The sequence below is a fragment of the Aureobasidium pullulans genome (genome assembly GCF_000721785.1).
Source record: "Aureobasidium pullulans EXF-150 unplaced genomic scaffold scaffold_1, whole genome shotgun sequence".
Taxonomy (NCBI): Eukaryota; Fungi; Ascomycota; class Dothideomycetes; order Dothideales; family Saccotheciaceae; genus Aureobasidium; species Aureobasidium pullulans.
The window spans coordinates 1,714,136-1,739,525 of record NW_021941021.1 but is presented as its reverse complement, the minus strand read 5'-3'; the positions used below and the strand labels follow the sequence as shown (position 1 = coordinate 1,739,525).

General features: G+C 50.5%; 11 protein-coding genes across 11 annotated transcripts; 6 read left to right on the top strand and 5 right to left on the bottom strand.

Moving 5' to 3' along the window:
* Positions 1-232: 232 nt before the first annotated feature.
* Positions 233-2,880, bottom strand: M438DRAFT_341502 (uncharacterized protein). The gene is made up of 2 exons (XM_029904518.1): positions 540-2,880; positions 233-489 (listed from the first exon to the last, which is right to left on the bottom strand). The coding sequence occupies exons 1-2, from the start codon at positions 2,744-2,746 to the stop codon at positions 318-320; spliced, it is 2,379 nt and encodes a 792-aa protein (XP_029765967.1). The 5' UTR covers positions 2,747-2,880; the 3' UTR covers positions 233-317.
* A 268-nt stretch (positions 2,881-3,148) lies between these two features.
* M438DRAFT_309489 (ribosomal protein S18) lies at positions 3,149-4,006 on the top strand. The gene is made up of 3 exons (XM_029902383.1): positions 3,149-3,161; positions 3,211-3,566; positions 3,619-4,006. Exons 2-3 carry the CDS (start codon positions 3,417-3,419, stop codon positions 3,805-3,807), a joined length of 339 nt encoding a protein of 112 aa, XP_029765966.1. The 5' UTR covers positions 3,149-3,161; positions 3,211-3,416; the 3' UTR covers positions 3,808-4,006.
* A 253-nt stretch (positions 4,007-4,259) lies between these two features.
* M438DRAFT_330751 (uncharacterized protein) lies at positions 4,260-5,254 on the top strand (the record flags this gene model as incomplete). The annotated part of the gene is made up of 3 exons (XM_029903348.1): positions 4,260-4,385; positions 4,439-4,729; positions 4,784-5,254. The coding sequence occupies 3 exons, from the start codon at positions 4,260-4,262 to the stop codon at positions 5,252-5,254; spliced, it is 888 nt and encodes a 295-aa protein (XP_029765965.1).
* A 648-nt stretch (positions 5,255-5,902) lies between these two features.
* M438DRAFT_287443 (uncharacterized protein) lies at positions 5,903-6,810 on the top strand (the record flags this gene model as incomplete). Its single annotated transcript, XM_029901625.1, has 3 exons — positions 5,903-5,933; positions 5,985-6,149; positions 6,206-6,810. Coding segments are annotated over exons 2-3 (696 nt in total), but the record flags the coding sequence as incomplete, so codon positions are not given.
* Positions 6,811-7,406: 596 nt separating this feature from the next.
* On the top strand, positions 7,407-8,047 carry M438DRAFT_379880 (endoribonuclease L-PSP; the record flags this gene model as incomplete). Its single annotated transcript, XM_029908877.1, has 3 exons — positions 7,407-7,522; positions 7,635-7,699; positions 7,820-8,047. Exons 1-3 carry the CDS (start codon positions 7,426-7,428, stop codon positions 8,045-8,047), a joined length of 390 nt encoding a protein of 129 aa, XP_029765963.1. The 5' UTR covers positions 7,407-7,425.
* Positions 8,048-8,714: 667 nt separating this feature from the next.
* On the bottom strand, positions 8,715-10,560 carry M438DRAFT_341497 (AP endonuclease). The gene has a single exon (XM_029904517.1). It carries the CDS (start codon positions 10,522-10,524, stop codon positions 8,938-8,940), a length of 1,587 nt encoding a protein of 528 aa, XP_029765962.1. The 5' UTR covers positions 10,525-10,560; the 3' UTR covers positions 8,715-8,937.
* Positions 10,561-10,682: 122 nt separating this feature from the next.
* Positions 10,683-12,058, top strand: M438DRAFT_309480 (rRNA adenine dimethylase). Its single transcript, XM_029902382.1, has 2 exons — positions 10,683-10,905; positions 10,959-12,058. The coding sequence occupies exons 1-2, from the start codon at positions 10,711-10,713 to the stop codon at positions 11,919-11,921; spliced, it is 1,158 nt and encodes a 385-aa protein (XP_029765961.1). The 5' UTR covers positions 10,683-10,710; the 3' UTR covers positions 11,922-12,058.
* A 60-nt stretch (positions 12,059-12,118) lies between these two features.
* On the bottom strand, positions 12,119-12,803 carry M438DRAFT_309476 (uncharacterized protein; the record flags this gene model as incomplete). The annotated part of the gene is made up of 2 exons (XM_029902381.1): positions 12,119-12,636; positions 12,696-12,803. 2 exons carry the CDS (start codon positions 12,801-12,803, stop codon positions 12,190-12,192), a joined length of 555 nt encoding a protein of 184 aa, XP_029765960.1. The 3' UTR covers positions 12,119-12,189.
* A 240-nt stretch (positions 12,804-13,043) lies between these two features.
* On the top strand, positions 13,044-14,843 carry M438DRAFT_287431 (imidazole glycerol phosphate synthase HisHF). The gene is made up of 2 exons (XM_029901624.1): positions 13,044-13,172; positions 13,247-14,843. The coding sequence occupies exons 1-2, from the start codon at positions 13,050-13,052 to the stop codon at positions 14,777-14,779; spliced, it is 1,656 nt and encodes a 551-aa protein (XP_029765959.1). The 5' UTR covers positions 13,044-13,049; the 3' UTR covers positions 14,780-14,843.
* A 59-nt stretch (positions 14,844-14,902) lies between these two features.
* On the bottom strand, positions 14,903-18,997 carry M438DRAFT_361220 (uncharacterized protein; the record flags this gene model as incomplete). Its single annotated transcript, XM_029907494.1, has 2 exons — positions 14,903-18,708; positions 18,766-18,997. The coding sequence occupies 2 exons, from the start codon at positions 18,995-18,997 to the stop codon at positions 15,236-15,238; spliced, it is 3,705 nt and encodes a 1,234-aa protein (XP_029765958.1). The 3' UTR covers positions 14,903-15,235.
* Positions 18,998-20,491: 1,494 nt separating this feature from the next.
* On the bottom strand, positions 20,492-24,199 carry M438DRAFT_361219 (uncharacterized protein; the record flags this gene model as incomplete). The annotated part of the gene is made up of 2 exons (XM_029907493.1): positions 20,492-23,898; positions 23,980-24,199. 2 exons carry the CDS (start codon positions 24,197-24,199, stop codon positions 20,492-20,494), a joined length of 3,627 nt encoding a protein of 1,208 aa, XP_029765957.1.
* Between the last annotated feature and the right edge of the window lie 1,191 nt (positions 24,200-25,390).

Here is a 25,390-nt window from a genome sequence, read left to right as displayed (position 1 = left end):
CAAATAAACTTCTTTGATGTTGCTGCCCAAACATCACAAGGTTTGACAGGAAACAGAATGCCATGGCAATTCAAGCCATCGTTGGGTCACTTCTGTCAAAGCCGAAGCCTGATTTTTGACCCCTCCTTCCCCAAACCTGCACCTGCCCATTCGTCGGATAGCCAGTTAAATGCATGCTGACGTCTCGATTCCCCTTCTCGTCGTAGCATTCTGCATGTGACGCGCCAAGTGACTCCAAGAGAGACTTCTGATTTTGATGGGCATTACTCTTCATAAATGTTGATATATACATACAGAGGCGACGCTCTCTGTTGAGTCTATGGGCCGGTTTCTCTATCGATCTTGAACTCAGGAAGCCCGCTCTGTTCTGACGAGCGTGTGCCTATCTCCTCTAGTGCTGCCCAGATCTCCGGATATCTCTCCTTAGCCCAAGCCTCGACGATTCCCTTTTTGATATGACCTGGAGCGGCGTTGTACAAAGATCCAATTCTGTCAATGTGTCAGCTCTCATCTCGATGGAACCGTATAACCGAACTTACATGAGAGTGTCCATGTCGAGTCCCTGCTGAGCATGTGCCTCCTCTAGCAAATCGATGGCGCCTTTCACGTCTCCATTGCCTACAAGCGCTCCTGCATAGCTAGCCCAAAGAGGTTGGTCGAGTTCAATCCCAGTGCGACTCAACTTTGTCCATATCAGTCGTGCCTTCTCGTCGCCCCATGGAGCATCTTCGCATGCTCGCATCGCAAGGTGGATACTGTTGATGTTCGGTCCTTCACGACTCGAAGCAATCTCGTCCCAGAAACCTAGCGCTGTCCTAGGTGATTCGCAAAGAGTATAGGCCTGCATGAGTGCGTTGTGAAGATTTGTATTCGGCTCGATGTTGAAGTCCAGTTTGAGTTGATTGTGCACAACTTCCAGACTCTCCTCATCTTTCAACTTTCCGATTCCAGATAAACATGCGACGTAAGTATCGATAGTGGGAATGATGTCTTGACGGGTGTGCGATCGCATATGGTTGAAGACATGCACTGCCATGTCCGGACGCTGGCGCCTGAAGAACTCATTCATGATGCTCTCACGCTGCTCCCTGGTTGTGTCATCGAAGACTTGTTTGAGGATGATGTAGGTGTCCCATGCTTGGGCTGTTGTCGTCGAAGGCTTGAGGCAGTAGTCGATGAGGGTGCTCTGTACAGATGCGCGCCCAGCCATGTCGAAGCCATAGACGTGAGTGTTAAGGAGATCAATGACATCGTGTACCTCATCGCGTGAAAGATGCAACACCGATAGTGCGGATACTGTTTCGGGTTCGAAATAAGCTTGCCGGTCTGACAAATCTGCTGCGACGTTCATGATGCTTTCAAAGTCTTGACGACCAGAAGTGCACATGGCACGGATGAGCTCGTTGACGACGATAACGTCTTGATTTTTCGAGAGATCCTGAGCTTGCAGATGCTTGTACACAGTCAGAGCACCGTCTACATCTTTGACAACGAGACGGTATCGCATTTGGTAGATGAGTGTCAGTGCATTTGGCTGAATATTTCTTGACTTGCCTAGGGCGATGAATCGCTCAGCAAGATAAGGATCTTTTCGGTCAACCGCCACCTTGACTAATTTATTCAAGGTAGAAGTGTCGGGAACTCGCCATTCTGCTTCAGGGAGAGATTGATTCGCACGTTCCATGACACTTATCATGCGATCAATCTCATCAGCACCTTTACCTGTTCCAGCAGCCCATTGGAAGATCAGATCCCATTGATACTTTGTTGGCGTCCCTGCAGTTATGTCCTTTACGATGAGTTTTCCCAAATTCGTGTTTGATGTTCGCATGCCCAGGTCAATTAATGCCCTTTGTAGGAGCTCAAGCCTCGAATCAAAGTCCTGCTCCTTACATTTGTTGTACCATTCGGAGGCCTTGTCAACATTTTGCTGGGAGATGTAGAATCTTGTAATCACTTCATGAGCGAATACTTGAGGACCTTCAGCAGAAGTTTCATTCATGATCGCGAGAGTGCGAAGAAGCTCGACCTCGTTTTTCTCGGCCGAAAAGCCTTTGAAGATTGACCCCCATAGACTCTTAATTTCCGTGGATTGGAGTGGAGAGTGCGTTTGCTTTGTGAATTGAATGAGTTCGTCTCTGGCAGTCAAAGTGCCTCCAGTAGCGCATAGAGCATTGACATAAGCCACAAAGAATTTGGTTTTTGGGAGACGACCGTCTAGGACTTTGCTCTGACAGAGCGCACGATATAAGATGTCGATGATCTCACGGTGAAGGGAAGAATCGGCATGGGCGTCATGATCGAAGACTTGGAGCCATTCGTAGAAAACAGAAGGACCCAGGTGTGAGAAGGATTCGGCTTCAGCCAGATAGTTCAGACTGCGAAGAAGATGGCGTGCTTGAATATCGGGTATGTAGCGAGTCGAGGTTTTCCGGTCTCTCTTGTGACTGAAAAAGACCGTGACAGCCTTCAGGACATCATCTGGAGGTGGCAGCCTGGCACTGAGTCTCTCCATCTTTGAATATTCCATCATCTTTTCCAGACCTGGAGCCATCCTAGGTTCCGAGGTAACACGTTGAGGTTTCTTGAAGATATTGAAAAAGGAGCGTCGCTGAGCCCTCGGGAGGGCTTGGATATCCGGCAGACATGATGGGAGGTATTGGCGTGGACGAAGACAACCGCGGTGTGCTATGGGTTCGCTAGCTAGCAATTTGCGAAAGACGACGCGATTGAGGTGGGAGCGCATGCCGGGGTGCGAAACGGGCGTATTAGTCGTGAAGAGCGAAAGAGAGAGACATGTACAAGAAGAGAAAGGCGCAAGTAAAGCAGGATACAAAGAAGATCAAGTGCGGCTATGTGATTCGAATACTCGAAGCTGTTGCGGCGTTTGGCACTTTCTCCATGCTCTTGCTGCTCTTAAAGTCTCGGTTTTCCCCGTCCGGCCTTCAATTGCGGCCAACTTTTGAACCTCCGAAGCAGACAAGGCAGTTCACGTCAGCATATACCAATTACACAACATCACACCATGTCTGTCATACGTCCCTTCTCACGAGCGGCTGCTCGTACTGGCTCCTCCTCCTACACACGCTGTGTGCGCACATTCACCTCGTCAACTCCGCGCGCCGATGAGTCCGAGCCCAAACGAAATGGCGTTTTTGAGGGTATGTACGGGAGTATGAATCTTGTAGCTCATTCAGCTCATTCTTCCAGGCCTGCTAGACACGTTCAAGACCGACAACAACAATGCGCGCCCGAGAGTTCCACAGTACGGACGACCAACCAACAGGCGTGGAGAGATCACCAAGAACGACCCTTACAAGCTGCTTCAACAGAACTTCCAGGACGTTAGAAAAAGTGCATCTAACAACGCCGAAAGTCTGGCTGCCGCGAATGAGATTGTTGAATACGAGAGACAAATGACGCGCAAATGGAAGGATGGAGATGTCTACGCACCTCACGACCTGAGCGGCGTCGAGATGAGCAAATGGAGCAAGGGTCAGCCAAAGGGCAGGCCAAAGAAGGACGTCTTTGATATGCTGAAGATCAACCCTCTGAACCACTACTGGGTATGTTTCCCCTCACACAAGTACACTACGGACGCTCGACTGACGCTGCTAGAATTTCTCCATGATGTCTGAGTTTATGACCGAGATGGGCAGGATCAAGCATTCCAAGGACACAGGATTGAGACCGGTGAACCAAAGGAAGGTGGCCAAAGCCGTCAGAAGAGCAATTGGCCTTGGTCTGATGCCTAGTGTGCACAGGCATCCTGAGATCTTGCAACCAAGAGGATCTCTTGGTCGATAGAGGGTGATCCAATCTTTGTACAAGTACATATATAACTTTACACTTCATTTCATCGAGTGATAAAAAACAAGGTCACATTATCGATATACAAAACATCACCAAGGAGCACGATTGTAATGAAGACAGGATTGCCAGGAATATACAATAATCTATACAACTGAATAGATCAGGCATTCTCTGTTCCTATTTGAAAAGAGAGAAATTGGATCTCAGCATCATGGTAGCAACTCCCGGTACAGATGTGGCTTAAATGCTGGTCAACGAAGAGGACTCTATGTAGGTCAGCGTCACGTGAACTGGGGCGTTTTGAGAGCATCTGATTGGCTGGGTGAAGCTGACCACTCAATCGGGCGGCGGATCGAAGTCGAAGTCGAAGTTGGACTCTTGACGACTTGGTTTGGAGATCGCATCTTGACCCAATTCACATACCACCACCTCACCCCCTCGACACAATGGCATCTAAGCTCGCCCCCATGGCTTTCAGAAGCAGCAGCAGAGCTCTGCGCGTCTTCGCCAGACAACAATCGCGCCGCTCGTTCGCCGTCTCTTCCGTCTCCCGCAGCGACTCGCTCTTCGTCGTATGTCCAATCGCCGCCCACCTCGCCAGTCCTCTCTAACGACTACCTCACAGCACCGCGATTCACCAGAGAACAACCTCGACGTCCCTTTCACTTTCAACGCTCAGAATGAGAAGCTCATTGAGGAAGTCCTCAGCCGATACCCTTCGCAATACAAGAAGGCCGCCGTTATGCCCCTCCTCGACCTTGGTCAGCGCCAGCACGGTTTCTGCAGCATCAGTGTCATGAACGAGGTCGCCCGCAGATTGGAAATGCCCCCGATGCGTGTCTACGAAGTCGCTACTTTCTACACCATGTACAACAGAGAGCCCGTCGGCCGTTACCACGTCCAATGCTGCACCACCGTACGTTTACGCCATGCCAAAACCTGGGCATTTGCAGAAACTAACACTTTGTAGACCCCCTGTCAACTCAGAGGATCCGACGGCGTCATGAAGGCTATTGAGGACGAGCTGAAGATTCACCACGGCGAGACCACCGAGGACAAGCTCTTCACCTTCACCGAGGTCGAATGTTTGGGTGCATGCGCCAACGCCCCCATGGTGCAAATCAACGACGACTACTACGAGGATCTGACTCCCGAGACAACAAAATCCCTGCTCAAGGCTCTTAGGGAAGCTGCACAAAAGGCCGGTGCAAGTGGACAGGCTTCTGGTCTTGCTGGCGAGGCTGGAAAGGCTGAGGGAGCTGGAGGTTCTGGCACCGCCATCCCCGAGCAGGGCAGAACCTACGCTGCACAGGGCGTCAAGCTTCCTTCTCCCGGTCCCCTCAGCGGCCGCAAGACCTGCGAGCCCGCTCAGGGTTTGACCAGCTTGAACAGCGAGATGTGGGGTAATGAGAAGCTCAGAACCGACGGCGCTCTCGACTAGATGCTTCTTAGAATGTACAGTATGTTTCTACCGTTATTTTGATTCCCAAGGCGTTGTAATGTCAAGCCTGTCTTTTTCTTTTCTCACAAGATTACACCGAAGTTACATCCAAAAGACTGCTCCAAACACTTTTTGACAAGAGCTGCTGTTGGTTATGAGAGGTGATTCGATCGCATCCGATATCGCCTTCATGAGTTCCTGCTGGTTCGTTTGGTAACCGACTCCAGACTCATCATTGCTCTTTCCTCAAGAGGAGTATCTCACTTCACAAGGATTAAATGAAGGGTGTCAAGTAAAACCCATCGCAAGTTCATCGCGGCCAAACACATGTAGGTAGAGAACAGACGGGTTCAGGGGTTCGGCACAAGCTGGAGACCGGTCTTTTGATATACCATAGCGCCAGGATAGGCAACTGCCAAATTCGCAACCACCTTCAGAAGGCGCGACTCCGTCCAAACACCGCTTCACTTTTGTTATCATAGAAACCGCGCTAGCGATCGGCGTCCTTCATCATTTACACACTCGTTTTCTCTGTCTTCCAATCGTCTCCAAAACACTATACCTCTTTCTTCCAACCTTTACCAGCACGAAACGAACAACATGAAGCTCCCCAGTCTTGCCTCTGTCTACCTTGTCTTCGGCCTTGCCCATGGCGCTGCCCTGAGCGAGAAGGTTCTTGGTATGTCAACCCAACATCTCAAGTGTACCATTCAATGTTGACGATCTATAGTCGAGGCCCACTCTCAGATCACGGGCAATGCCTCCGCTGTCCTGGGCTGGCAGCTTGCCGGCTCTCAGCAGAGCATGGCCCCTCTTCAGATGGGATGCAAGGACATCACCTCTCTCGGCCATGGCAACTGGATCTCCGTCGGTCTCGACTCTGACGTGATTGAGGGTAGATATGCCCCAAGTCAGACTGCTAAAACCGGCAATACTGATTATGATTCATAGACGTCTTCTGCACCGCTGCAAGTGCTCCTTCCAACGCTTCTGCCACTGCCCTTGCCGAGATCAAGCTTTCAGTCACCGACATCTTCATCACTCAACTCCTCAACGCCTTTGGTGACAACAACGAGGCCAGTGCCCAGTGGCTCTGCAAGAACTTCAACTACACCACCATGAACGACGAGCTGGCTCTCGACTCTGGCCGTGTCGGTCGCGCCTTCTGCCTGGACCGCCCTTACGGTACCGATTGGGTCAACCCCACCCACGAGGTCGACATCGTTGCCGACCCTCGCATCTACGACTTGGCCTCTTACCTTGCTGCCATTCTCTACACTTTCAGCGCCTCTTCTCCCACCGAGCGCTGGGTCATGTGCGAGCAGTACCACTACATGGCTCAGGCTCAGCTCAAGCTCGGCATCAACTCGAACATTGTTCGCGAGGAGCTCTGCGTCGACCACGACATTCCTCTGATGACTGCCCACCTTGTTCAGACCAAGATGGCTGGCTCGTCCACCAACATCTTCGAGCAGCAGCTTATCGTTGCTACCGACGCTGCTGGTGATGAGAAGAAGATGACTTGGCTGTGCGAGAACATCGAGCACCGCGACCTTGGTCTTCTCGGCATGACTCCTTCCAACAGCTTGTTCTGCTTGGTCTAGATTGGATTGAGAAGCAAGTCTCTGCACTTTCGTCTCCATCACCTTGTCCATCACGACCTCGCTTGTACGCCCTTGATGGGCTGTCACATCTTCAAGAGTGTTTAGTCATGGGACATGGGATGCTATCTTCTCACTTGGTCAGATAATATCGTATAATTGGTCTCACATCGGATAGATAGATCAATGACATCAAAAGTCCAAATCAATGAAACCAAATTCCCATTCCAGTCTCTCTTGACTCTTCCCTTGATGTTTCATGAGTGCCTGTCTCTTACGTCGTGACGACTGACCTCAACACTTTACTGCGAAAGCAACCGGAACATGCTTGATATCCATCGGAGATGAAGTTCATGATATGCTTTCTCTCTACTCCAACTTTGGATACAACTATCTCGGAGAGATGGATAATATCAGTGACGTCAGACCATCAACATGACGTTCCACGTTCTCAGAGTACGGTACCACCTTCTTTTTCCAAAAGACCTCACCTCTCGAAGATATTACTCCAATACAAATCCCCCAAAAGCCTTCCTTCCTGGGCCCCACACCTCAAATCAACATCACACCATGCCATCACAAAGACAAGCCATCCATGCATCTTCAGCACCAAAGCCCAATGGCAATTACTCCCATGTAGTACGCGAGGGCAATACATTACATATAGGTAATTAAAGCAAAACGAGCATCCCAAATACCCAACCCACCCCAATCCTATATTCTAGATCCTTTTGTATATATCCAGAGTTGAGAAATGCTGATTTGATGTGGGGAAAAAGCTGGTTGGATGGGTGATGATCCAACTACTGGTGATATCGTCCCGGGAGGTATAGAAGCACAAACGGTTCGTTTGACATTCATTCATTCATTCATCCATCCCCTCCTATACCTACCATCCCTCATCCCCCCCTATACCTCCTCCTCCTCATATACCTCCTCCCATCCTAACATCCCCCACCCCAAGCATCGCGCAATCCTCAACATAAAAGCCTGCCTCCTCGCCGCAAACTCCTCCCTGGACAAAATCGTCCGCAGAAGAATATACCTCATGAAAATGTCCGATTTCCGCAAAGTGGATGAGATATGGGCCGAATATTTCGAGGAACCGTATCCCGTGAGCACGTGCGTGCAAGTTTCGGGTTTGGCCAAGGAGGGCGCGTTGGTGGAGTTGGAAGTTGTGGCGCAGGCGTGAAGATAAGAAGAAGGGTTGGGTGGTGGTGGTGACCGAAAAAGAAAATACGGAAATCATTGTGGATGAATAGGAGAAAGTGGTGGTTGGGATGGTGTATGATTGTTTTTCATTCTCTACTTTGTTGTGTTGTGGATGAGATATTTATGAAGGAAGAAGCAGATGGTATATACTATAGTGGGGAGAACGGAGGGTAACGAGAAAGGAGGCACAAGACGGTGCGAGGCTGGGGGACAGAGAAGCATAAAATACCAAGTGTCGCACGACGAACACATTAGAAAGCCATCTTCATGCAATAAAGTAGAGACATACCTTGACCTGATGATTTACAAGTCTCAAAAAAAAAATAGAAAAAAATGAGCACCATGGGAAGGAATCGAACCCCCGACCTCCTCGGATCTAGACTGACACGGCGTTGAGTAACAACGAATGACTGCGCACGTGTTAAGACCACGGGTGTGTTGGACCACTACACTACCACGGCTGAGAACTTGTAAGGGTTAGAATATTATAAAATATAAAGGTTGCGTGTGACAGGCGGCGATGAGCCTGGTGGCAAGATGAAGAGGTTGATTGAGTTAGTTGTTGGTCAGCTGCGAGCTTTACTTTCATAAGGCGCGGGGACGAGATGCGCCTGAGGTATCAAGACATCCATGCGTGAGACGAGTATGTGGTGACGCAAGGCTGTTGATTAAGATGTATCGTTGAGACTACTTACAGATATTGTCCATTCGTGTAGTGCTCCTTTGCAAAGCATGTTCACGCGCGTATTGTCGATGGAGCGACAAATTTGGTATCGTATGTAGTGGTGCTGAGAATGCTTCGATCTTCCATTAATGTCATGCTTCTCTTCTGTCGTTCCTCGATCATGTTTTTGAGTCGACGCAAGGTGTTTAGCTCTCGTTGTCGGAAGGCAGTGCGCTCAAGGACGAAGCATCACTCTGATCGGCCTCTTCTTCCTTCTTCGCCTTCTTGCCCTTCTTTGCTGGGACCGCCTTGCCAAAGTTGAGTTTTGTCTGTTTAGCCTTTGTCTTTTCCTCCTTCTCCTTGACTTTGGTCGTCTTCTTCTCGACTTGTTCGGCAATTCTGTTGCGTTCGACCGCACCCATCTTTTGCAGTCTGTCCTCGATTTCTTTGAACTCTTCGCTCTCGACATCCATGCCGACAAGATTTTCGAGCAGCTTGATTTCTCTGGCCCAGATGCCCTTGTCCTCCATGTCTTTGCCCTTAGCATCTTTCTGGAGGTTGCCGTCTTCGTCGCGAACCTCGATGGGAGTCTCGAGGACCATGGGTAGACCAATGACACGCTCGTCGTTCATGATGGCGTGGAAGCCGCGGAGGCCTAAGAAGCCAGTGCCAATGTTGGCATGCAGATCTCTATGACTCGAGAAGGGGGCTTTGCTGTCGTTGAGATGAAGAGCACGCAAATACTTCATACCGACAGTCTCGTTGAAGTCGGACATGGTCTTCTGAACCGTCTCAGGGGTACGCAGATCGTAACCGCCAGCAAAGGCATGGCATGTATCTAGACACACACCGACGCGAGACTTGTCTTCTACTAGCTCAATGACATCGCGCAAATCTTCAAAGGTCGAGCCAATGACATTGCCACCAGCGGCCATGTTCTCGAGCAAAGTGACAACTTTGGAAGTCTCCTTGTGAGCACGGTTGAGATTGCCAGCCAAGTGGGCAATAGCAGCAGCACGGTCACCGCCAACACTGTTTCCAGGATGGAAGTTGTACAGGGCGATACCGAGCTTCTCGCAGCGCTTCAAGTCATCGAGAAAGGAGTCGTATGCTTGTTTAGTACGCTCAGGATCGGTATGCGCTAGGTTTACCAGATATGAGCCGTGAGGAACAACGTGCTTGTTCTGGTCAAAGTCGTGCTTGTTGCAGTTCTCGTGGAAGTTGATTGAGTGAGTTTCGTCGAGAGGAGGGTTTGCCCACTTCCTTTGGGATTTGAGGAAGAGAGCAAAGGCATTTGCGCCGATGTGAATTGCGTTTTGGACAGCATTTGGGGGGCCTCCAGCGGCCGAGACATGAGCACCGATGAAGAGCTTGTGACCGACTGTACGTGCAGCCAAGGGCATCGCTTCAGCTTCCTTCCCTTCCTTGGTCTTACGCTTTCGTACAACCTTGGCCTTGGTTGGTGGGGCGTCGACAGTGGTAGTTTCAGCTTCCTGGGTCTCTTCGATGACCTTCTTCGACTTCCTGGCTTTCTTGGGTGATGGCTCAACCTCTTCCTCGACCTTGGCAGCTTTACGTTGACGGGTCTTCTTGACAGGAGCAGGCCTCTCTTCAATGTCGTTCTCTCCCTCCGACTCTTCTTTGACTTGTTGCTTGACGTTGCGCTTGCGCTTGGTTCCTCTAGTTCCTTTGGGAGCAGTGTCGGCGACGGCAGTCTCTGGAGCGTCGGATACGACAGATGACAAGGCGGATGATTCTTCACTGGCAGCTCTAGCCTTCGATGGACGAGCCATATTTGTACTTCAATGGTTGTGACGAGGTCGAATTGATGCCAAGTTTGGTGGATGGCTTGGATGGGCAACAAGGTTGGACGAGACCCTGGAGATGGCGCTTATCGATAAGCTTTTGGTCGATGCCAAAATTTCCATCTTCTCTCCTCCGCGCCTCCGCACCTTCCCTATACCACTATACAAGTCAAGATGCCCAAATCAGCAAGAAAGAACAACGGCAGTGGCGTGTCAAAGAGCGACCCCTATGCTGGCGCCGCCTCGCGCAAAAAGGGCCATGCCGCCAACAACGTCTTCAAGTTCAACACGGATCTCGGTCAGCATATTCTCAAGAACCCCGGTGTCGCCCAGGCCATCGTCGACAAGGCCGACCTGAAGCAGTCAGATGTATGTCTTCGATTGTCCATCCGAGTTGCATAGCCCTTCTGACGCTCTTACAGATTGTCCTCGAAGTCGGACCCGGTACCGGTAACTTGACGACCAAGATCCTGGAAAAGGCCAAAAAGGTCATCGCCTGCGAAGCCGATCCCCGAATGGCTGCCGAGATCACAAAGCGTTTTCAAGGAACTCCTGCCCAAAAGAGACTCGAAATCATCCTCGGAGATGTGCTCAAGCACCCACAACTACCCTACTTCGACGTCTGCATCTCAAACACCCCCTACCAGATTTCCTCGCCCTTGACCTTCAGACTCTTGGCCTTGAGTCCCGCTCCTCGCTCATGCGTACTCATGTTCCAACGTGAATTTGCCATGCGTCTGTTCGCTCAACCTGGAACAAAGCTATACTCGAGATTGTCTGTCAACGCTCAAATGTGGGCTAAAATCAGCCACGTTATGAAGGTCGGAAAGAACAACTTCAATCCTCCTCCTCAAGTTGAGAGTGATGTCGTCAAGATTGTGCCCAAGGTCCCGCGTCCACAGATCAGCTACGACGAGTGGGATGGTCTTCTGCGCATTTGCTTTGTCCGTAAGAACCGTACTCTTCGTAGTGGCTTCTTGGGCACCACCAGTGTCATGGAGATGCTCGAGTCCAACTACCGCACCTACTGCGCTCAGAACAACATCGTACTGGATGATGGTCCGCTGGACCCTGCAGATGCCGCTATGGACACAGATATGGCTGCCGATGAACAGGATGACGAAATGGAGGCTATCATGGATGTTGACGATGAGGATGATGTTCCCGACTTCTTCAGAGAGGAGGCAGACAAAAAGGCAAAGAAGCTGCTAGGCAACCCCAACCGCAAGAAGAAGGGCAAGGTGTCTGAGCTTGTGCGCCAGAAGGTCACAAAGGTGCTCATCGAGACAACCGAACTCTGCGAGAAGCGTGCCAGAATGTGTGACGAGGGTGACTTCTTGAAGTTGTTGTACGCCTTCAACCAGGAAGGTATTCACTTCAGCTAGTCTTTGAACATTACAAAAGCATATGGGAGGTTAAGCATGGCGTATTTGGAGTTCAGCTGGAGGATTCAATATTTCGTTTTCGCAAAGATACCCGACAAGAAGAGACAATCCATTCTACAATATCTTGTATTTTCCTCCATCCTTTGATTTGCCCATTGATTCGATATTTCCTAACCACATGCATGTTTTATGCAGATTTTGACCCAAAGAACGCCACGCTGATAAATACAAATCAAACCCGAGAAGTGGTACAACCGGCAAGAGCTGTTTAAAGCAAGTCAAAGTCGTCCAACTTGTCGCGGTATCTGTGGATAGTCCTCTTGATCTTGGACGAATCAACCCAAGTCACAAAGTCCTCCATATTCCTCGTAACCAAGAAGGCCGGATCAGTGACGACCTCGGTACCCACTCTGACCTGACCACCTTCAATAAAAGTGGTCGCGGCCTTGAGATCAGGAGCCATTTGGAGTCTTGTGAGGATGACGTTTAGACGTCTGCGGGCGAAGGCTGAAACGGTGACTTTGTTCTCGACGGCGGAGAGTTTGCTGCGTTCGCTGAGGATGGCCATGTCGTAGAGTTTGTCGAGGAGTTTCTTTTCTGTCGAGAGGCGGTAGGCGTTGTCCGGGGGCAGCATTGTGAGGCGGTGGGCTAGTTGGCGGAGTTGACCACAGAGACGGTTGTATGAGGTGTAGTCTTCGGGCTTTTGGATCATGTACTGTATGCGCCTTTGTTAGTATTGCGATTTCCATGATCAGGAAAAGAAGAAGAACGTACGCGGCGGACTACATCGTTTTGTCTGATGGTGCCTTGTTTCGTGTCGGCCTTGAAGAAGTCGACCTTGCGGAGGAGCTTGTGCTCATGGTGCTTGAGTTGTCTAACCATGATGTGCTGGTTGCTATGCTATTTGCGATGCGACAAGATGGCGCCTCTCGGAGTTGGAGTTGCAGAGAAAGGCTTCCTTGTCGATAGGGCTGAGATAATTTCTGCCAGCTCTGCGTTGCGGGCCGAAGGCGGTCATCGGATCGGCCCGCAATCAAGAGTCACCGTCCGAGTCATCGGCATGTGCTCATCTTTTTTGTTTCCGAGCTCATTGTTTGCTTTCTTCTAGTCAATTCTACATACAACAAGATGCCGACAGTACACCTCCTGGACTACGTGGCTGGCAACATCCGATCGCTGGTCAATGCCATCGAGAAGGTCGGCTACCAGGTCGAATGGATCAAGTCACCTGAAGATGTGCAAAAGGCAGAGGTACTGCCCCTCCAACCCCACCAATGCGTCTTCCCAACCGCGTTAGGGACTGATATAACTGACAGGCTCCCTAGAAACTCATCCTCCCCGGAGTAGGTCACTTTGGTCACTGCCTCAGCCAATTCAACAACTCTGGATATGTCGAGCCCATCAAGAAGCACATCGCCGCTGGTAAGCCCTTCATGGGCGTCTGTGTCGGTCTACAAGCTCTGTTTGAAGGCTCAGAGGAGAACTCGGAGGTGCCTGGTCTTGGTCTGATCCCTGGCCGTCTGGAAAGATTCGACGACTCGGACAAGAGTGTGCCTCACATTGGCTGGAACTCAGCAAACACTGCTTCGGAACAAGGCCTGGACGCGAACCAGAGTCTTTACGGCATGCGTCCCGACAGCAAATACTACTACGTCCACTCATACGCCAAGATGTACGAACCCGGTGTTCTCGAGAAGGCCGGCTGGTCTGTAGCCACCGCCCGCTACGGCAACCAAGAATTCGTCGGAGCTGTCGCAAAGGACAATGTCCTGGTCACCCAATTCCACCCCGAGAAGAGTGGTGCAGCAGGTCTCCGCGTTCTCAAGGCCTTCCTGGAAGGCGACCGTCTCTCTACCCTCCCCCAAACACCCTCCGCCTCAACAACAAAAGAAGGCCTTACCCGCCGCATCATTGCCTGCCTTGACGTCCGCACAAACGATTCAGGCGACCTCGTAGTAACAAAAGGCGACCAATACGACGTCCGTGAAAAGGAGGAAGGTGCCGCTGTCCGCAACCTCGGCAAGCCTGTTTCCATGGCCCAGAAATACTACGAACAAGGTGCCGACGAAGTCACTTTCCTAAACATCACCTCCTTCCGCGAAACTCCTCTCAAAGACCAACCTATGCTTGAGATTCTCCGTCAAGCTTCATCAACCGTCTTCGTTCCCCTCACAATCGGCGGCGGCATCCGCGACACAAAGGACCCAGAGACCGGCAAAGTTGTCCCAGCCCTGGAGGTCGCAACACTCTACTTCAAATCCGGCGCCGACAAAGTAAGCATAGGCTCCGACGCCGTAACCGCCGCCCAAGAATACTACGCCGCCAATAAAACACTCTCCGGCAAAACCGCAATCGAAACAATCAGCAACGCCTATGGTGTTCAAGCCGTCGTCGTGTCCGTCGACCCCCGCCGCATCTACGTCAACAGCCCCGAAGACACGACTCACGCCGTGCTCAAAACACCCTACCCCGGCCCCAACGGGGAGCAATACTGCTGGTATGCATGCACCATCCACGGCGGCCGCAGCACTTCCGACCTCGACGTCATTCAACTCTGCACAGCAGTGGAAGCCATGGGCTGTGGAGAAATCCTCCTAAACTGCATCGACAAAGACGGCACGAACTCCGGCTTCGACCTGGAACTCGTAAAGTCGGTCAAAGCGGCCATCAAGATCCCTGTTATTGCGAGCAGTGGTGCCGGAAACGCCGGTCACTTCAAAGAGGTATTCGATCAGACGACTGTCGACGCTGCGCTGGGGGCTGGCATGTTCCACAGGGGAGAATGGACTGTGAGACAAGTCAAGGAGGAATTGGAAAAGGATGGTTTGTTGATTAGGAGATTTGAAGATGAGATTTAAGAGGACGGGTTGAGTTTGGTTTTCTGGTCTGCATAAGGAAGAGAGGTAGATTAAGCGTATGTCCATGCATATTTTCACGTTCAACAAGATTGTCATGAAGAATGTTAAAAAAGAAGGGTGTCAAGAAGAACAAGCATAATAAGCACCTAGTATGTGAGACTCCAACTAATTCAGGATGGGCGGAAAGGGTTCGTATTTGGTCAGGCTGTTTTTATAGCACTCTAACCTTTTTTCATCGGGTATGATATTGTAAAGACTACGGAAGGAGCGGATGAAGCAAAGCCGCGGTCCAGAGTTCTTTGCTCGAGATTGCTATGTTACAAGTATGCGGTAGCAGCATTACTTCCTCCTTATTTACCCCCTTAACTCCTCCTTACTCCCTCTATCATCAACCGTCTACATTCCTCCTCCGCTGATCATCTCCTCCATTCGATGAACAATCAACCACAACACATCTCAACGCTTACACACCTTCTTATGTTCCTTCCAATCGGCCTTCTGACAAGCATGATTACAATACTTGACCTTTTCACACCTCGTACAAGCCTTCAAACCGGAAAACTTGATGCTTCCACAATGCCCGCAAATATCGCGAGGGGCGGCGGGAGTTTGAGAAGACGTGCTGTTGGGGAGTTTATCCATCATCATAGCCACCATGTAAGGAATAGCATGGATGATAGGGATAGCAACGCGAGTGGCAAAGTCAGCCAGAGGTTTAAAATCCGGTGGCAGGTGGTTTGTATCTTGTCCGTTTCCGCAAGTGCAGATGGGTGATCTGCAGGCGAAGGTGGACAGGGGGATTGTGTTTGTGGTGTTGATTTTGTATTCGCAGGTTTCCTTGTGTTCCCATGTGCGGCAGCGCTCGACGGTTGCGGGGATCAGGTGTTTCCAAAGTATCATTTCTTCTCTGGCCGTATCGATTAGCTCTTTGCGGTTGGCGTTGAGAGTGGGTTGGACGAGTCCGCTTTTGGCGACCTCGGGGGTCAATGGCACGACGAATGCGTCCAGGAAGATGGAGCCCGAGTCTCGGTCGTGGTGTATGGCGTTGGAGATGATGAATGCGTCCACTTTGTCGCCCTCGGTCAAGACGTAGAGGCGGAATATCTTGCCGGGGTAACGGGGATGGAGGCCGACAAGACCCATGAATAGCAGTGGCAAGCCTTCTCTCAACTTCAACATGGCGGGTTTGCGCGAGTAGTCCATGTCCGATAAGTTCAAGGCACGGTCTGCTCGAGTGGATGCCGTGGCGAACATGCCTTCCAGCCATAAATGGTCGACTGGTAGCTTGATCAAGGGCTGGCGATCGATATCTACACGTCCCATGCCCCATGCCAGGAAGTCACCAGTCCCGTTTTGATCGATGACAGGGAAAGGGTTCATGGCATAGCCACCAATCTCAATGGAGTTCGAAGTAGGAGCGCTCAACTCGATGGACACGGGGTTGCGAGTAAGTTTAGCCTTCATGCCATTGATCGGGTATGGAAAGGCGATACGATGGGTGAGCTGTTCAAGAGAAAGCTCCATAACACATGGCGAGATTTGACTGATCTCGATTGCGGTGCCTTTCTTGAGAGCGTGGCTTGTCTCCAAGTTTGGTGCAAAGGCTTTGGTGGCTGTGATTGATTGCACGGTGCAATCGTTCTTGAGTTGTACCACCCATGAGATGGTTTCAGCGGACTCTGTAGTAGAATTAGGGCCATCATCACTGCCTTTGTTACTAATTTCGGGTGCCGGCTTCTCCTCCGAGACTTGAAAGTCGCCGTCGATGCTGTCAATACACATGGCGGAATTTTGTGTAGGTTGTGCGGTCGCTGATACGGCCTTAGTAGGTGCTCGAGCGAAGATTTTGACATGGTTGCTGTCCAGATTTGCTGTAAAAACTTGGGTGCGGAACCCAAGATGGAGTGAATACTGGACAGTGTCGAATGAGGCGTTGCTGTTGACTACCAGACCAAGACAAACGTCCTTTCTGTTTCCAACAAGCAGAGGCCACGTTGGAACAGCACAAGTAACAATCAAGTCTGACATACCCGACCAACCCAGAGGGTCTTCGTCAATGGTTATATCGCCGTTAGCAGCGGGGGCTTCCTTGAGACGTCCAAAAAAGGTGTCAATCGCATAGAAGTTGAAGTCATCGAACAATTGATCATTGAAAACGGTAAGACGTAGGCCAGGCGTGCCAACTTGATCCGCAGGGCGATCAGTGAAGATACGCAGCTTAGATCTCGGGACAACAAGGGCGACATGAACGATCGCCGGCAAGTCGTCGCTTCCCAGCATGCCACTCTCGTCACGAGATCTCGTTCTGCCATACGGAGTCATCTGCCCTCTCGGGTCTGCCCTCAGCAATGGCACATCCCAAAGGCCAGTCTGATGGAAGTGGAGATACAGCTCCTGCATTCCGTTGGATCCCAGGATCAGCGTTCGGTCATTCTCAATTGACTCCATGAGTGCGTCGATGCAAGCTTTCCAGTCGGTCTGTACAGTTCTCTTTGCTGCTGCCACAAGAGTAACAAGTGAAAGCCTAGAGTAGAAGAACCGATCGCCAGCCAAGGGACGATTCATCTTGCGCAGCATTACTGCGTTGCGAATACTGGTATCTTCTGCTTCACGGAACATAGAAAGATAAGCCTGTTTGAAGAAACTAGCAAGTTCTTGAGGGTTGATCCGGAGCAAAGGGAAAGGCTTGCAAGGCCCGTCTCTCAATAATTCTCTGTCGCCATGAAACGCGCTGCGAAAAGGAATACGCAGACGCAGTTGCGCCAGACATCCTGTTGTGGGTGGGCAAACTCTGTCGAAGATCTCTTCGCTTTCGAACGAGTCGGTCGTAGTGTCAAGGATGTGGCCCATAGGCGTAACGCCTAGCAACAGCGAGATAGTTGTGACATTAGCATGAAGTAGGGTTACCAGAGTCGATTCATGCTTCTCGGCTGCCTGCAAAAGGGTTTCGAAGTAAAGGATAGAACATGGGGCATGTTTCAGTAGAGGTGTTACTGCAGGGAGGACGTTCAAGATGCCGTGGTAATCGATGATGTTGGAGGTATCGATTATGTCGAACTGGCTGGTAAGAGTCGGTTCCAGTAGCAGCTGAGTTGCGCACCATGGCTTGGTGTAGCGATGCGTATCAGCAGGCAAAGTGGGAGAGCCACGAAGATCTTGCAAGGCATGAGCAAAGTTAATAGCCTCGCCAGTGTGGCACATGACGCTGACAGATTTCGACTTGACACAGAGAGTGAAGCTGCGACACCAGTCGAAAAATTGCGATTTGGCCAGTTTTGCCAACACATCCATGCTTGTTGGCACGGACTGAGTGGAGCTGAATGCCTCCGCAAGATGATAGCCGATCAAGGGCTCAACGCCATATGGGACAGCGAACTCGGTTGGACAAGTCGGGGAACCGGATATGAGGGGGTTCACGCAGCCGCCATTCTCGCGACGTAGCATAGCAACATCGTCGAAGTTGCCTGCTACAACTCCAGTCTTCCAGAATTCGTGCAAGGCTTGGTTCATCGAGTCAACAGACTCCAGGCTGTGGGCGCCTGCTGAGCGCATACCGTGCGACGTAACTCTGGCTGTTCTACCATTGATATGCCAGTCTCCAACATGAAGAGAGGCGATACTTTGTCGGACTTGCTGATCTTGATCGGTTGTACGCAACTCAGAGTATGAGTTCCAGAAAGAGCGGATCTCCATCAATGTCGACTCACTAGAGAAGTGAAAGACAGATCCAAAGGGCGATTGCAGCCAAGTTTCCAGGCTTCCAGACGCGGCTCGGAGGTGGCTGACATGTTGCTTCACAAAGGTGAGGTCATCCTGAGTAATGAAGAGATGATAGTAGATCCTCCAAAGCCTGCTCAATAGATCATAGTCGGCATCGCCGGCGTCGAGAGAAAGTGTCTGGATCGCGCTCAAAAGGAATATGTTTCGAGCTGTTATGTGTCAGTCACATGCAGGAAGTGGAATTTATCACGTTCAGGATTACTTACCAAAAACAGCAGGGTTGAGGTCGCAAACGGTGAAGTTGAAGTTGCATCCGTTGCCTTTGTGTTCAGACCAGAGGGAGAACAGGAGGTTGCGCGCATCGCCACAGCCAAGCGCGAGTATGTCGACATTATCGCTATTCGAAGGGCGATAGTCGCGCAGGAAATTAACAGCAGGCGTATTGCCGAAAGGGTAGAAGTGGCCTTTTGCAAGGTCCACGACAGTAGGCGTAAGCATTGCGGTTGCTTGACTGAGGATGTGGCCAGAAAAGTGTCGGGGGAGAAGGGGATCAACTTATATGCGGCGTGTTCTTTGATGAGATTGCCCGTGTTGTCGAGAGGAGTTGGTGAAAGTGAAGCGTTTGCTGAAACCGCTTTGATAGTGCGCATCAGAAGGGGTTGGGAAGCTGTGAAAATGTCTCTGGCAATGCCGCTGATTCCAAAAATCATCTTGTCTTCTGACAAGCTAACAAGCCCAACGCCTGGCATGCTGAGATGCTGTATCCTTGTACGATGTGAACACCGTGAGAATTTGTAATCTCACGCCCTCTCTGTGGACATGCCACCAATAACGAAAACCACCTGCCTTTTGACAAACCGCTACACCCAATGCCTGGCGGGCTGAAATGTCCTCCAATATGAACATTGTGACAATGAGACAAGATTCAAGCTTCGGGACACTATACAAGGTCTTCCAACTCAAAGCTCAAATCATCACACACCGATCGCAGTCGTACTTGGTAGAGACTGAGCAGCGAGCACCTCAATGGTTTTCTCCATGGAGGCGAGCGATATTTACGCCGCTATTGAGATGGCTCTACCGTGTCGTTGACGGGTCGTAGAGCAAGCGATATGCTCGTAGGGACGCTGTGTTTGATGTCGTTGCACGCTGCTTGTCGACAAACTGCATCACGACCCCTTATCGGCTCTGTGAGATGTCGTATAGTTGTAACGAGTTCATGGACGTGAGTACGACTTATTCTACATGTCGCCGGAGCCTGTGTGTGAGCACATATGCCAATGACACTTGCGACTTCGCGGGTGTCCTTTCTTTTTCCACTTGCATCTGTACTCAAGTGAATCCTTGTTTACTTGCCAAATACATTTCGTGGTCGGTCGGTGCAGATCAAAAAAGGAGAGTTTTGGTCTCTGGAGTCTCTTCCATCTATGAGAGTCTTGATGAAAGCTCTGTAGTCATTCATCATATGCCTCTTTTGCAATAGAAGCTGGAGCTCTAAAGTGGAAGTCGCGTTGCGTTGGAACGAAAAGTTTGCCCGAGCTTCCGCCAAATTGTCGGCGCTTTCCGTCAAACTCATCATCGCCTTTCTGAGTCCGAACAATACTTAAGGATCATTCTGCAAATTCTTCAGATAGGCTATCACATATCAGATCAGGCATCTGCTACATTTCTAGCATATTGATCTTCCTCGTGTAATTTTTGTTACGAAAGAAGTATACTAAGAAGAATATTTGACTAGTCATGGTGCATGAAACGGTCACATTTGTTAGGTCGAACTGCTTGATAACCACCTGATCTTGTATGAAACGAAATGACTATGCAAATCACAGAAGGAAGCGATGTGTAGAAAAACTGAGTATAGCAATCATTCCTTGAAAGAGCTATCTTGTAAGTGATGACTACCACTAGCTTCCTTGCTCCGCCATCTAAAAGCTGTTCTATGTAAGTTGTGATCTATCTTCTTCGTGGTATGAAAAATGTACCGCTGAGCTTTCAACGCTTGCACTCCTTCTTGTGTGTCTTCCAAGCTGCCTTCTGACAAGTATGATTGCAGTACTTGACCTTTTCGCAACGAGTGCAGGCCTTCAGACCCGGCTTGATTGTGCGGCAGTGACCACAGGCATCCATATTAGAAGCATCCGGGGCGTTGGAAGACGGAATGAGCGGCTGCTGCTGCTGGCGCTGTTCTAAGCGAGCAGTCTGCATTTCATCAGTGAGCCGATACATGGATTCCTGCGAGGTCATGGATTCGAGATAAGGAACAGCAGACATCGCCGGGATAGCGATGCGAGTGGCAAAGCGGGCGATGTCTCGAAAGTCACTGGACATCTTCGAGACGTCCTTGCCCAAGCCGCAATCGCAGATAGAAGCCTTGCTTGGCTTAGTCTTCCACTTGCAGTTTTCGACATGCTCCCAAGACCGACAACGCTCAACCAGAGCAGGAATAAGAGACTGCCACAATTTTATGTCTTCTGCATCAGCGTTGATTACTAGGCTGTGATGGTTGATGTTGGGGCTCAAGATTGCCTGGAACGACTTGTGCGCAATTAGGTCGCGAGTGGCAGGCATGTAGAAAGCATCCAAGAAGACCGACCCGGTGTCACGATCATGACGGAGCGCGTTAGCAATGATGAAGAACTGGTAAGTTGATTCGTCTTTCAACATAAACAAACGAACCTTGTTGCCAGGACTGTCAGGATGAAGACCTACAGAGCCGAGACACATTTGACGAATCACTTCCTTTGCCTGAATCAGAGGTGGAATATGGTTGACGCATGTACGTTCCCTCTCACTCAGCGCCATGCTGAAAAGGGGCTGTAGAAATGCGAGAGTGGAAATTGAGGCCATAACCTGGGGTTGAAGATCAGGGTTGACGCGACCCATCCCCCAAGCCATAACGCTGCCACCATGACTGACCACAGGGAAGGAATCATGCTTGAAGCCACCGGGCTGAAGAGCGTTAGACGTAGGAGCGCTGATCTCGATCCACGAGGACTTGCGTGCAATTCTTATCTTGCAGGCGGCGCCGTCCACCGGGAATGGAAGGACAAACCCTTTCGGGCTCTGCAAATCACCAATGGTAGCCATGAAAACGCATGGAGAGATTTGCAAGATCGCCACTGTCGCTCCATCTTTCAAAGCCTTGCTCTCTCTAGAGCAGTTTGCATAATTGTTGGTGACCCTGATGCATTGTACAGTACCGTCTCTTTGAAGAGCCACGGCAGCAGAAATGGGTGGAGCTATCTCAGTGGATAGTGTCGCTCTGTGGTTGGAAGGCAGGTTTCCATCGTTACGACCAAGCTCAGAGCTGGGCGCGTGAGCCAGAACATGAACGTGCTTGCTTTCGAGGTTTGCTGTGAACACTCTCATGAGAACACCGAGTTTCTTGGTGTACTGCATAGTAGCTGGTGAAGTGTTGACTGAGAGTGAGATGTTAAGGTCCTTGCGACGGTCTAGCAGCAGAGACCAGGTAGGTACAGGACAGGTGACGATAAGGTCAGCCTCTCCAGCCCAGCCTTGATGGTCTTCAAAGACTTGTGCCTTATCGTCAATCTCCTCAAGCTTGCCGAAGAAAGTGTCGATAGCATAGAAACAGTTCTCGAACTTCATCCCATTGGACAAGGATAAGTGAAGTCCAGGCGTACCGACTTTTTCCACGGGCTGCTCGGTGAAGACAACGAGGCTTCTCCTAGGCACAACTAGAGCGATGTGAACAATTGCTGGGAGATTGTGCTTTCCGAGCAGACCAGATTCGCCGGGAGGTCGCATTCTGCCCCATGGATTCAACTGGGCTCTAGGCTCAACCATGAATGTCTCAGCACTCCAAAGATCACTCGCATGGAGGTGCAAGTAGAGCTCTTGGAGACTACTAGAGCTTATCATAAGCGAGCGATTGTTTTCGATCATGCTCACGAGCTCTCCAATGCAAACTTTCCAGTCTGTAGAGATCGTTCTTTTAGCAGTGGCCAACAGTGCGACGATAGATAAGCGTGAACAGAAACCAAGATCGTTGACCAAAGGCGTGGCCATCATTCGCTTCAGCACTTCCAGTTTTATGCTAATATCCTCTGATTCTCGAAACATGGCTAGATATACCTGCATGAAATAGGCAGCAAGCTCGTGAGGATCCATATTCAGGCGGTATGAAGCCGACCCGCCGCTGCCATGCATCAGCTTTAGCACTTCAAGATCGCCTTGAGCCGCACGCCTCCATGGCAGACGCATACGGTACTGCTTTTGCCGACCTTTTCCAAGAGACATTTCAAGAAGGTGCTCGATATGCGTGGAGTCCGTCATGGTTCCTAACAGGTACCCAACAGGAGCAACACCGAACACGAGAGATGACATCGTAACGTCCGAGTGCAGGACGGTACTCAAGAAGTTTTGTGACTCCTCCGCCCCCTGTAGAAGACTCTCGGTGTACAGAACTGAACCACAGACTTCAGACAACAGAGGAACGATGGCTGGTAAAAGGCTCAAGATACCGACGTGGTCGATGACATTCGAAGTGTCGATGACGTGGTATGCGGTGAACAATGTAGATGGTAGGCTGAGAGGAACAGCACTCCAGGGCTTGACGTAGTGGCGGGTCAGAGGAGATAGAGTATCAGAGCCTTTGATAGCCTGCAAGGCATGGGCAAAGTTGATAGCTTCGCCGCAATGGTGCATGATGTTGATCGTCCTAGATGCAACACAAGATATGAAAGTTTGACACCACTTGGAGAACTGAGACTTGAGGAGAAGTGCAAGAGATTCCATGCCAACGTCCGCTGCCTGGGAAGCAAGATCGAAGTGCTCGGCCAGATGGAAGCCAAGAAGGGGGTCGGAGCCATAGTGCACGTTGTATTTGCTCGAAGGGACCGGGGAAATTGCCATCAGAGGATTGACTCTACCACCGCCATCCTGGCTGAGTGCAGAGACGTCCCTTCTATTGCCAGCTACAACGCCGGTCCTCCAGAAGGCATGGAAAGCATCGTTAAGTTGAGGAGTTGCCCAGAGGCCGTGGGCTCCAGCGGAACGCACCCCATGGCCCACAATGCTCGGTCTACTCTCGCTGGTATTGTAGTGAGTGTCAAAGACGAGGTTGATCGCATGTCTAGACTCAGAATCTTCCTGTGAGCTTCTCGTTTGAGCATATGACAACCAGATGCGGCGCACTTCGGTCAAAGTAGCCTCAGTCGTGAACTTGAGGTATGCTCCAAAAGGGGACTGGTTCCAGATTAGAAGACTTTCTGAGGCGGTGTGGAGTTGTCTGGCATGTTCCTGGATGAACGCAAGGTCGGTACTGGTCACGTAGAAGTGGTAGTATGCTCTCCACAAGCGCTCGATTTGCTCCGTTTGCTTAGGTGGTGCAGATTTGGCATTACAGGCAACAGCTGTCAGAAGGAACACGTTGCGGGCTATTTAGATGATTAGCATGAATGACTAGGGCGAGACCCCATACGGGCTCGGCTGGGGCAGAAATTGGATAGTTTTTTTACCTAACACAGCAGGGTCTGAATCGCACGCGGTGAAGTCGAAAGTGTATTCAGCCCCTTGGTTAGACCAGAGGGTAAACAGAATGTTTCGAACGTCGCCGCATCCAATTGCAAGTACCTTGACCGCGTCATGTGGACGGTAGTCGCGCAATAGGTTGGCAGCAGGCGTGTTACCTATCGGATAGAAAAACGACTTGAGATTGACATACGTCGGAGTAAGCATGATTTCGATCTTGAAGAATTAGGAAGGGACGAAGAAGGTGCGACTACTTATGTTGAGTTGAGCAAAGTGCTTGCTTCGTTTGCTCGTCTCAAACAAGTGACAAGACAGACCTTTATAGAGTACGCTGGAAACCGCGGCTACACCCTAGACCCATCAACGTCCATCCAATCTCATATTGCCTCGTCGCAGTCGTACAATAAGCTTTGAGAACAGTCTGGTCGCCCAGTCTCAAAGGCATTTCAGATTTCCACGGCCAGGTGGTCCCATTCATATGTACCTGTGCCGGAAGATGCTTGTACTCATTAGATCAATCTCATGGCTCTGTGAACAAGAATAGCTAGCACGTATGATGAAATTTGACGTCGAACTACATGGCCTTCGTTTGATGAGCTGTCAATGAACTTCATGCAAACTGAGCTCCGTATGGAGAATGAAAAGTTTGCCCGGAGTTTTGCCAGTCCCTCGGCTTTTCGGTCAAACTTCAACCAAAGGTCTGCTCAATCGACATCCCACTCGATCTGAACACTCTCGTCGACCTGACTAAGCTTCTGCGCGCGCATACAAGGCCTACAAACCACAATGCTAGACCAAGACTATGCCAAATACTGCTGTTGGGCGTGCTGCCAAGACATCTTCTGCAGGAACACACGCGAGATGTTCGCGACTTGAGGAACGCGTCCGCACCGTCCAAAACACATGATCCGAACCATGAGATGTCGTCTCTCTTTGGAAGTAAACTACTGCTGATCAAGGTCTCCATTTCTAGTTGGCCTGGTGGCTGGCCGCCCAGTCTATTGCAGACGCAAGACCGGCAAGGATGCTGTGCCACCGTCGCGTTGGACCACATGATCCTTCTGCATCAACCTTGCATCAGCTAGGTCCGGTTATTCTCCCCGCATAACAGTGTCTTGAATGTTTACACGGTCAGGCGAGAGTGTCCGGGGTTCCTCTACTCTCACCGATATGTCTAACATAATATGTCCATTACTGCATCATCATGACTACTTTCTTGGGGCGCTATCGATTATGTATAACTCGCTCTCCTCAGACCGAGACTGGGGATCAAACAGTAGGACCTCAAGACCATGGCAGTTCTTCAATCCCGTTGTACAGCGGCCTTCTCAGCGTAGGCATGTTGCGGGGACCAAAGTCGCGTTAACCTGCGCAAGGTGAAACCAATCACTTTAGGCA